The sequence below is a fragment of the Notothenia rossii genome, assembly GCF_949606895.1.
Source record: "Notothenia rossii genome assembly, chromosome: 2".
Classification (NCBI taxonomy): Eukaryota; Metazoa; Chordata; class Actinopteri; order Perciformes; family Nototheniidae; genus Notothenia; species Notothenia rossii.
In genome coordinates this window covers 57422399-57434233 of record NC_136904.1, presented here as the reverse complement: position 1 = coordinate 57434233, position 11835 = coordinate 57422399, and the positions used below count along the sequence as shown (strand labels likewise).

Sequence of the window (11835 nt, the reverse complement as noted above, 5' to 3'; positions counted from 1 at the left end):
TGATCATGAAAGTGTTCTCAAAGCTGGTAAAGGTGCAGCTAGTTTGAATTACTTTGTATACTAAAGGGTAGCTTATGGATTTACTCCAGGTGGAACTAAAGTCTGATTTAACACTTGATTATATTTCACATCATTCATCCACATCTGTAAAGTAACTAAAGGTATTAAATACATGTAGGGGAGTAGAAGTACACCATGTACCTCTGAACTGTAGTGGAGTAGAAGAACAAAGTAGCAAAACATTGAAATACTTAGATAAAGTACAAGTATCTCAAAATTGTGCCCAAGTATAGTACTTGTTGAGTTTATGAACTTAGTTACTTTACACCATGTGGCTATAAAGATAGAAAGACTAAGCCTTGCACAGAGGCATGAAAATACATTTTCAAAATGCTCAACAGTGCTGCCAAAATTCTAAACTGACTGCTACACAATTTAAAATAAATGCTTTTATATATTTCTATTAGATGTGACTCTATGGCGTTTCTGTTATTATTAACACTGCTGCTTTAGTTGCTCTGACTGCTAAAATCCTCTGTTATTCCGTGGGGTGGGGGAGCCGGGGGCTCGGATCCTTGGCACCTTTTTCATACCTGATGAGTTTGCATCCCTGTATGTTAAAAAGCCTCAGTCACCTTAATTCATGTAATAAAAACATCTCAGGTCAGTAACACTCAAAGCTAAATGTGCAATACCATGTTCAGCTATGTTACTATTTATAATGTTATTGTTGTTACATCAGAAGATGTACTTGGAATGATTTCTTAACTTACAGTAGGCTATTTTTTACAATGTGTGTTGCATACATGCAAATTAGTCGCTTTTCGGCGCCTCCCGCTTTTTTAACGCTGATTTGGGTGACTTGTGTAATTCGTGGAGAACCGAAGAGTTTTTGTTTGGGGGGGGGGGGGGGGTCTGACTCATGGACTGACGGACAACTTCTCTCTTCAAAACATAGACTTTACTTGGGCGGGCCGCCCACGTATAGCCTATTAACGGCCGCCAAAGTATATTTTTGTATCCATCCGCGAGCATGACTAGTGGACAAATGATCCCTCGCTCTACGCCTCCTGTACCTGTTCGCTCTGCTATCGCGTGAAGGGTCTGCTTGCTAACAAGCAACCAACAGAAGACAAACAGGAGTCACATGTTGTTGCACATCAGTCATGCGCAAATGACTCGCACTTCTGCACCAGTCAGTTGCGCAAGCACCGCATGTAAGTACATTTTTCTGTTGGCTGTTATAACATCATTAGCTCTAAAGTGCATGTATGTTATGTATTTTTACCATAGACTATATATAAATGATATTTTTTGTATAATACAATTGTATTGCATCAGCTAATTGTATTGCGTCAGCTAAATGAAATGTAATGTATTGTAGGCTATATAAGCTTTATTTGTACCTAAAGGTGATCGGCCCTCCGATTAAATCGGCAATTTCACTCCAAATGACTCCATTAATTATTAAGGTACAATTCCAAACGTGTACACCCTTTTAATTTTAATTTGGCAAATACTCCGTAAGCTCAATAATAACATATAAGAGCGATCAACGCGCTAAAATAAATTAGCATTACGCACGCGGTAATTTTATACTTGAACTATATTTCTGTCAAACTGATCAACATAAACGACATGAGCTTAATACTTAGTCATATTTTTCCTGTGCACTGTGGAAATGAACACATGACTGCTGTGTAGTTTACTAGTTTGGTATTGAAGTAGCCATATCTGATATTGAATAAGATTTAGAGGCCTAGCCATGAGTCTAATGAGTGTTTAATAATGGGGACACTTAACCTTAGTGCCAACTCTAATTTGCATTCATTTTCAGAATGAAAGATCTTGAGGAAAGTGATGCACTTGTTGTGAAAAAGCTGGATGCAGGTTGCAAATCCAGCTGGAAGTGGTCATGGCTAAAGCTAGATGTCACAATTGAGGTGAAGTCAGTCAAACACACATTCCCACTGTCAGACTTTTTCAAAAAAGTTGACAAAAAAGGATGTGCTAGATGCACTCTGTGCACAAAAGAAATTAATTATGGCAGCAGGGGCGTGCATGGCCTGTTGGCACACTGTCAGACAGAAATTCACAAACATAAAGTGACCACAATCACAGAAACACAAAGTGTTGCACAGCTCCTCAGAAAGAGCCCATTCCCAGCAACCCCCAAAGCAGCAGCTGACAAGATCAGGGAAAGGATAGCGCCTACACTACCAGTACCTATGTGTGATCGCATATCCAATGCAGAGGTATGTGTGTGTGTGTGTGTGTGTGTGTGTGTGTGTGTGTGTGTGTGTGTGTGTGTGGAGAGAAGAGTAGCCAAGCCAACACAACTGTCCTAATGCTTTTGTGCAATGTTGGGGGAGCTTTTTGTTTTAGAGCAAATGCTAAGTTAAAGGTGCTGTCAGTAGGAAGGTTCGTTGTAGCTAAATTAGATTTGTTTTCCTGAAATGAGTAATCTCATATATTTTAATCTGTTTTCTAGGCAATGGTCCTGGCTGTTATTGCTGAACATTCCCTACCTCTCTCAACTGCACCTGTCCTAGTTGAACTGAGTCAACAACTGGCTGCAGACAAAATAGCACTTAGTAGGATGAAACTGTCACGAACCGCTGCCTCTTACAAGATGGTGCATGGTCTGGGCCACACATTCTCTGAGAGAACGCTCTCCAACTTAAGGAAGTATCCCTTTTCTCTTAATGTAGATGAGAGTACATCTAGCAGTAATAAAAAGGTGCTTGCAATGCTTGTGAGCTACTTTGACCAAGAGCTGAAGGATGTTGTGGTGGAACATTTGGGTTCTCTGGAAGTTGTTAAAGTCAATGCTGCCAGCTTGGAGGAGCTCATCTGCAACTTCTTTAAGGAAAAAGATATTCCCTGGTCAAACCTGGTCAGCATAATGTTAGACTCATGCAATGTGATGCGAGGCAGCAAGTCAGGACTGGAGACAAGAATTAGACAGAACCATTGTAAAACGCTTCTTGATGTTGATGGTGATTCATGTCACCATGTGCACAATGCTGCAAAGAAGTTTGCAGAGCCCTTTGAGAACTACTTGGAGCAGCTGTTTACAGATCTCCATACTGACCACCTGTGGGCATCAGATCAGGTAACTGAATGTCAATTTTGATTTTAGCTTAAGTGATAGATTGAGTTTGTCCCCGTGTTTACTCTAATGTTTTGAGTTGTGTGACACTTAGTCTTGTAAAATGACTTATGTCTTTATTTGCAGATCATGTACCTGAAAGAAATCGCTGAATACATGGACATACCTGCTACAAATCCCAGGAGGTTTGTCTCCCACCGTTGGTTGTCTGCGTATGACGTTGGGATGCAAACAAAAAGACTGCTGCCTGTGTACAAGGTCCTGTACTATGGTTTCATGGGGAAAGAGGACAAAGCTCTCTACCAGGATCCATTGCAGAAGCTATATGAAGACTACCATGTCAGCGAGAAAGCACAGCGAAGGATCACATTTGTGCACCAAGACCTCAGTAAGAAAGGTATGTATATTAGTTTAAACAAGGAACTCAAATTGTGAATGTCCTGTTTCTGAGAAAGTTATTAATACTATAATAAAATGTGTTATCTTTGTTTTTCTTTTGGTAGGTATGACTGAATTGGGGAAGAAGAGGAAGAGCCGAGTGGTAAAGAAGATCTGGTTTGAGATCCAAAAAGTGGACCTGCATCTCAGTGTGTACCTCAGTGTACTGCCAATACTAAAAGAGTATGTGATGGTTTTCCAGGTGAGTGTTTTTTTGTATATACAGTGTATATAACACACACCATATAGAAATAACATGCATATTGCAATTTTATAAACAAAAGATGGTTCAGTATTTACTGAAACGTGCCCTTTCTGTGCATTTAAGGAAAGTCAAACCTTGGTCCACAAGCTGCATGACAAGCAGCTTCAAGTGTTTGTCAACTTCCTGGCTTGCTTTATCAAACCAGAGCATCTGAAGATTTCGCCCAAAGCATTGACAGAATTGGACTTGGCCAACCAGACACTTTATTCCCAGCCCTATATTGGTAAAGTGGCAGAAAACCTGGAAGCAGCCCGTCGAAAACACCCGGTTAGTGTGTGAAATAGATTAGTTAGTATTTAGGTAATGTTATATTAAAGTAAAAAAGAGTCCTGGTGGAAAGAGGCCAGGTTAACCCAAAGGCAGCACACCTCTTACTATTTCACATACATTTGAATATTATTCTTACACCAAATCTCGGGTTTTACCATAGTCATTTTTGTATGAATAATTGTTGCATGCCTTATTTAAACATTGTTTTGCTTGATGTTGACTAGTGCAGGCCATCATTTCACTGATAGCTTTAGTATTGAGAAACGTAGCACTGTGCTGCATGAAACTTAGGATATTCATCAAAGTGTTTTTTGTTTTTGTTTTGTATTTGTGTTAGGATTTCTTTGAAAAGGTGACCAAGGCATATGTGACTTGTGGCAAGTACATGCAGGTCAAATTGCCACTTAAAAGTAAGACCCTACAAGCCTTGTCCTCTATTGATCCTGTTGTGAGGGGCCATTCAGAAGCAGGGACTCAACTGATGAAGCTGGCAAGAATCTTGCAACACCTAGTTCCTCCAGAGAGTGACATCACCCAGGAAATAATCAGATACAACGTTGACTTAACACTGGCACAGTATCACGAGGGAGACAACATGGTCATGTGGTGGGCTCATGTTATGAGCACAGGGAAATATCCAGCTCTCAGTGGGGTTATCAGAGGTGCTCTTTCTATCTTCCATGGGCCCATGGTGGAGTCCTCATTTAACTTAATGGGAGATATTCTTGACCCTAAAAGCTCAAGAATGAACATTGCCACGCTCGATGCAATTCAGACAGCAAAGTATGCCATGAAGTCTAGGGGCATGACTGCCACCATGATGTTTAAGAGAGAAGACGAAAAGTTTGGACCAGTTGACAGAACACTGTGCCGCAACATGAGGTCTGCTGCAAGAAGGGATAAAGCACAGAGAGAGGAGAGGCTTATGGAGAAAGGGAGGAGACAGGTGGAGTATGGCTTCAAGAAAACATGTGCAAGTTCCCAAGAGAGCAAGAGGACAGCACAGCAAGAGGAGAAAGAAGCAAGGTTGAGACATGCAGCTAAGCAACGGAATGCTGCTAGACGTAAAGCAGTAGAAACACTTGTGCAAGCAAAGAAGAAGAAGAAAAACCCTTAAAGTCAAAAGTGTATAATATCTACCTGTAAATAATAATAATAAAAACCCTTGATTTATAACTTAACATCTATGTCTCCTCTTGATCTGAGTATATTATAAAGAATAGCCAGTTAATTGAAGCATTATACAGTTCTGTTTTATATGAGTGTTGAGAGATGTATCCATACATCTCTTAATTTTGCCCTCAAAGTGCACCAGATTGATGCATTTAACTTCAATTTAAAGAAAAAAATCTTCCCGGGGGAGCATGCCCCCGGACCCCCCTAGAGGAGGTGAGGTCCCCCCACAAATAAACAGGTTCATATGGATAGGATACTAGATAAGTTTGCACTCTCATTGTATATAATGATAATAGATATGTTTCATTGCGGAGGACCCCCTGTTTTGTGTGTCCCCCACTTCTTAAACCAAAGTTACGCCCTCGATAATATCTACCTGTAAATAATAATAGTAAAACCCCTTGATTTATAACTTAACATCTCTGTCTCCTACTGATCTGAGTATATTATAAAGAATAGCCAGTTAATTGAAGCATTATAGCACAGGCCTTTGTCAGACGGTATATTACGCTGTTTTTTTTCTGCTTCGAATAGTTCTCTCTTTTTTCACCATACCTGTGTTTGCATCCCTGGTGTTGGAAGGATTTATTAAATTACAATGAATATTGTCATTGTTGAAGGCTTTTAGAGAAGGGTGAACTATAAGCCTGAATTACATAACATTTTATACCTAAAAACATAAAAGCCACAATAAATAAATTACAATTATTCTAGTTATTTTTACCTCCCGTATTGCTTTCAACCCACCAGCTTTTATGGTGTTGTTACGTCACTAACTGTAAGCTTGTCACATACAGTCTATGGTCACTCAGAGTAACCTACAGTTAATTTAGCTGCTGGAGAAGAAAGATCAGGCGGGGAGAGAGCTGTGGTTGATGGGCCATTAGTTGTGTAAATACACAGCTGAGAGCTGCCGTTTCATTCAGACTGTTTAAAAAACGGTAACAACGGACTATTTTTCTTAGCGGATGCATGTCAATTTAAATCAATACATACAACTATTTTTTAAATCAATAGAAACATTTTCTAAATCCATAAAAGCATTTAAATTAATATTGGGAGTCATGTCGTTACTTTGTTGAGAATGTGGCCATGTAATAAGCGGGATAATTTGCAGCGACTTGTTCCTTATGGGGAAAATAACACCCTTCATCCAGATGATGATCCCTCCGCTACGCTTTGGGATCCTGATCGACCGATGAAGCTCCATTAAAATATACATATTTTTGGTGAATTACTGAGTTTAGGCACGTTAATAACGTTTTAATGAAGTTGAATACAGTATATTCATATGTGTCAGTCATTTCATGTCAATTCGGTGAACATAAACATAAATGATCGTGGTGAAGATGATGATTAAATTAGGATTAAAAATCGAGAGCCGGGCTGCATTTCCTCCCGTTCGTTTTTTCGAATAACAAAATTATTTTGTTAAATAACAACATGGTGATGTTTTGTAAATGATTACATGTCTCTTATTGAGCACAGAGTATGATATCCGTGACATATGGATCTTAACAAAGTTCCGCTGTACATCCAGCGTACTGTATCTGACTTTATTTCACATGAGCTCCAGTGTGGAACCCCACTGCACCCCCTGGTGGATCAATGATCCATTGCAGCTGGCTTCATTATAATTACATTTATCTATCACGGGGGCGGTCTCAAGTCAAGCTGGAGGTTTTCCCTTGAGCGAGGGCAGATCACGTACCAATCACGGCCCTCGCGTTTCAAACTGTCTGAAATGAATCGCTACATCTGTAGAACATCTGCTTACAGTTGTTTTTCATCTTGGTGTTGAGAGATGTATCCATAGATCTCTTAATGTTGCTCTCAAAGTGCACCAGGTTGATGCTTTTAACTTCAATATTTAAAAAAAATCTTCCCGGGGGAACATCCCCCTGGACCCCCCTAGAGGAGGTGAGGTACGCTCCCCACTCGTAAAAAATAGCGCTTTACCCCTGCCTATATGCCGTGAGCTGATTATCAAGTCTTCATTGTAACAGTCGCGGGTGTACTGTGTGTTTGCGTGTGGGGAGTGCTTTTGTGCGTGCTCTAGCACTCCAGCACCTCAGCACCCCCACTCAAAATACCTTCCCGCGCCTCTGCCGTGAGAGAAGCTACGCTTTGCTCCCACAATGCAGTTCGGCGAATCGTGATGTGACCCCATTCAAAGTGAATGGGCAGAAGCGTTGAAGCGGCAACGCACGCCGCCGTGTGTAGGGGCCGTAATGGTTCGTGTCGCTACCAGTCCGCTGACATGGCGCGTCAATCAACGGTAACTTTTGCCCATTACTTGCCCAGAATTACTTTGAATATTATTATTGTGATTGAGGATTAAATCCGCTATGAAGACCACCGTTTTATATCGTGCAGTTTAGCGGCAAAATAACGTCAATTAGCCAGTTTACGCTAGCTTTGTTGAGTTTATGCTAGCTAAACAAGTAGTGGTTGTAGTCTACAGCAGTAATTAATATATTATAGCCTACTGCTTTAGCACTAACGGTTGATAACCGTTTATGAAAATAAAACCAATTGAACTGTACTGAAATAATGACAAGTTTTACAATTGTCTTGGGCTCCTGCTGTGTTTTTAGAGCCTTTGTAAATTTTCCATGCTATTTTCTATTTAGAACGAAGACTTCAGAATCTTAAAATCCCTTGACGTTTGTATGCAATTGTGCTAAATTCAACACTGGAATCAAGGAAATATTAATATGTTTGCATGACATTAGTTATTTATATTTTGCCATCACTTAATTATACGTTTAATACATTTAAGTCAAGCTAAGGTACATGTGATGGTAGCTAGTTAGTCAACTTTATGTTTCTTATTGTCTAAAGCATTTATTATTTTCATTTTTCCCCTCTCATATTCCGTGTGGACGGATTGAGACAGCGTGGTGCCCAGAGAGCAGCAGAGACTTCAGGGAGAAACCTCCGTGTGATGGACGTCCTGTCTGTTGGTTTGGAGAGGACTGAGGGTCTTTCCTCTGCGAGGAGGACCAGGCCTGATGGAGGGGAGCCCATGCTGGGCATAGCTGGTATCCAGAGATGTGGTCGTTACTAAAAAAAAATAATATATTACATATTACTTTAAAAAAAAAAGTAATATATTACACTACTTCGTTACTCTTTACATAAAGTAACTTGTTACTTTACTTGCAGGGCCGGCCCGCCCCTTCCTACAGGCAGATCACGCAGACTGCTAAAGTTTCAAATGTTCTCTTTAGTTCAGTTTCCATTGTCGCATAAGACTGATCCAGATAGCTCCTGAATGTTTTCCCATCTAACCATGGCTGTCCTCTGTCTCCTGCTATCTGTATTGTGCGCAGTATATCTCTGAACGATGGTGATTCCACTGTGCAAATGGGCAACATTTCCTCTGGATGCTACAAGCCTGTCCATCTCTGCTTTGGTTACCGGTCCTCCAAATTCTAATTGTTGCTGCTTCGGCGGCGGCGCACTCACAACATCCTAACTCTGGGTTCGGGGGTCCTTTGCTATTAGCTTCACCTTAGCATGTGTTCTTTGCAGGTGTTTGTTGAGGTTTGACGTGTTGTTTACAGCAGTAGATAACAGCCTGGACACAGTTTGCACCTCACAGTCACATTCCTGTCTATTCTTCGGACAAACTCAAAATAATGGGCATACCTCCACCCCTCGAAAGTTATCGCTGACTCAGCCATGTTTATGCAGCACTGCACGTGGAGATGTGGACGCGCAAGTCGCGCAGATTACGTACATATAAACCTGCGGCGGAAACCCCTCTTGTTTGTCAGTGTGATTATGACTGATTTTATAAAAGTAACGAAGTAACGCGTGTCGGGGCAATGTTAGTAACTGTAGTGTGATTACTGAATTATAAAAGTAGCGCGTTACACTACTCCGTTACCGACAAAAGTAATATTATTACAGTAACGCGTTACACCCAACTCTGCTGATACCACCTGCACAGGCCTAGTCTGTCACTTTATTTGACTAAATGTGTTTACTTATACATTTAATAGGTTTACACCTTCTGTCTAGATGTGCTTTTTATTTAAAACATTTTTGATTAACTTTTGGTTCACATTTCAATAAATTGTGTTTGTATTTGCACTCCTTTTGTCCATTATTCTTACTGAAAATGTTAGATTACACATTCACATCTGAATGAAGATTGGCCCCATTTATTTGTGACGTTGCAAACTCTGCGGTACAAGGTACAAGTGATGTGAAGCTCATAAAGCGAGGCAAATTGAAATAATCAGCGGATGGAGTGTAGATGTGGAAATAGATGCATCCCATCAGCTGACTATGTTTTTCGCCACACTTTATAACCCTGACTATAACCACCCCTTCTCTGAGGTGCAGGCAGCGTCACAAACAAATGATGGTCCTGATAGACTACAAACATATTCGGTGTGCAGATCTTTGTTTTCACAATAAAAGTAGTTTTTTAGTGAATGTCCTGTACTGGTCTTAAAATCTCATAACATCAGCTTTTAATGTTCCTCTTGGATGTTCTTCTTGACCCTCAGAGAAGGAGAAAATGTTGAGTCGTGTCTTTCAGGCATGTCCTTTTCTAACAAAAATGACAGGAAACATAAAACATATTATTGCAGAACAAGTATGTTATTTATGAAAGAGGTGTGTTTGTGTGTTTAGGGGCTGTTGATGTAATTATTTTTTAATTGTAATCAGATTATGAATGAACAGTATGAAATTCATCAACATTGAAATATATTTTATTATCAAAATAATATTTAACTACTACAAAACGTAGTGCAACTGTAGAAGCTTGCTCTGTTGTCTCACTGAAATAATAACTTGTACCACGTTTTTACAGACAATATTCAGAGATAAATAGTAGCAGTTCTCCTGTGTTGAATAGCTTTGCCTTCAATACATTAAATTAGAAAGCTGACAAAGTCATATTGCTTGTTAACATCTAAATGTAACCTTTTGCATGGAAAAAACCCTCAACTTCACTGATGTGTAGGTGATCTAGTATTTAGTATTGTTTAATGGAATGTATATCAGTGTATTAAAGTCAATACTTCATTTATTTAAACCAATATCTTTCATGATTCTTTGTACAGTATGAAGAAATAGTATTTGTACCTGTGCTGAAGTTCACTGCTGTGAGGAGTCCAGTTCTGTCTCTCACTCTCTGGTCCAGCCTGCCTGCATCACCTGGACACCTTAAACAAACAGATATATGTAAAAAACCATGTGTACAAACAATATAACTTATTCTCTTCTGTTGAACATGTTGGATTGTGTATTGTCCGAGTCAGGGTCCTTTTTATTTTACTGTAACTTTGGAAGTTGTGTTACCAATGCTTACTGTTTATTTGATATCAATTTGGTAATACAATTAATAAAAACAACAAGGTTTGGGTTTGTTCTTCAGATATGACTGACGTTAACGTATAAGCTCAATAATGAACTCCAGCTCAACCAACCATATTGTACTGTAAGATCTAAGTAATCATCTTGAAATATGACATTAATAATTGTAATATACACACAACTTATTGTGAGGTTGATTTCACATACACTACTTCGACGTTAGCTAAATAGAAAATAGCATGGATAATTTACAAAGGCTTTAAAAACAAAGCAGGAGCCCAAGACAATTATAAAACTTGTCATTATTTCAGTACAGTTCAATTGGTTTTATTTTCATAAACGGTTATCAACCGTTAGTGCCAATTAAAGCAGTAGGCTATAATATATTAATTACTGCTGTAGACTACAACCACTACTTGTTTAGCTAGCATAAACTCAACAAAGCTAGCGTTAGCTGGCTAACTGACGTTATTTTGCCGCTAAACTGCACAATATAAAACGGTGGTCTTCAAAGCGTATTTCATCCTCAATCACAATAATAATATTCAAAGTAATACTGGGCAAGTAATGGGCAAAACTTACCGTTGATTGACGCGCCATGTCAGCGGACTGGTAGCGACACGAACCGTTAGCCCTGCAGTCTCCGGTCACCCGAGCCTCGTCGTTCTGATAGCTCCGCCCCTTCGCTCCAACCCCCTTCGCTCCAACCCACCTCCCTCCCCCCACATCTACAGCTGAAAATTACTTTTGCGACACATTTATCAAGAAGCGTAGAAAAAGTAAAGACCGCACATTCGTCGATTTATACTGCCACAGAGCAGATTCGTCAAGTTGTAATGACTGATTTGAGAGGCTGTAATAAACAAGTTGCAGTTGTAATGGAAAATATATTTTAAAAATATGTGTTTTTCTGCAAGTGAACTTTGTGAACTATTTCTGCATCACTAAGTTAATTTTTTTTCTACAAGCTACAAAACTTTTTTTTTTCTTCTGTGACTTCAAATTTGGCTCACAGTTACGTGGATATCTTATACAAGTGTAAATTTGGTTCACAGTTACGTGGATATTTTATACAAGTGTAAATGTATGCACACAAGCTCAGATTTTTTTTCTGAAAGTACTCACATCAGGTTTTACACGCTCTCGTATTGTGCAACATATCTACCTTCATACTTATGTATGTATAATATCTGAAGATGTGTCGTTTTATTCATGTTTTTACATAATTTTACAAGAT

General features: G+C 39.4%; 1 protein-coding gene and 1 long non-coding RNA gene across 3 annotated transcripts; one reads left to right on the top strand and one right to left on the bottom strand.

Moving 5' to 3' along the window:
* The first annotated feature begins 901 nt into the window (after window positions 1-901).
* LOC307030000 (uncharacterized protein) lies at window positions 902-5266 on the top strand. 2 transcript variants are annotated; one of them, XM_079666230.1, is made up of 7 exons: window positions 902-1217; window positions 1838-2255; window positions 2492-3115; window positions 3239-3509; window positions 3616-3752; window positions 3879-4082; window positions 4423-5266. In XM_079666230.1, the coding sequence occupies exons 2-7, from the start codon at window positions 1839-1841 to the stop codon at window positions 5200-5202; spliced, it is 2433 nt and encodes an 810-aa protein (XP_079522356.1). In that variant the 5' UTR covers window positions 902-1217; window position 1838; the 3' UTR covers window positions 5203-5266. The 2 variants fall into 2 exon arrangements, with proteins under 2 accessions (XP_079522356.1, XP_079522357.1); XM_079666231.1 differs by lacking the exon at window positions 1838-2255 and having other exon boundaries at window positions 903-1217.
* A 573-nt stretch (window positions 5267-5839) lies between these two features.
* Window positions 5840-11269, bottom strand: LOC307030001. Its single transcript, XR_013805469.1, has 3 exons — window positions 11181-11269; window positions 10368-10447; window positions 5840-9828 (listed from the first exon to the last, which is right to left on the bottom strand). It is a non-coding gene; the product is annotated as an uncharacterized lncRNA (long non-coding RNA).
* Between the last annotated feature and the right edge of the window lie 566 nt (window positions 11270-11835).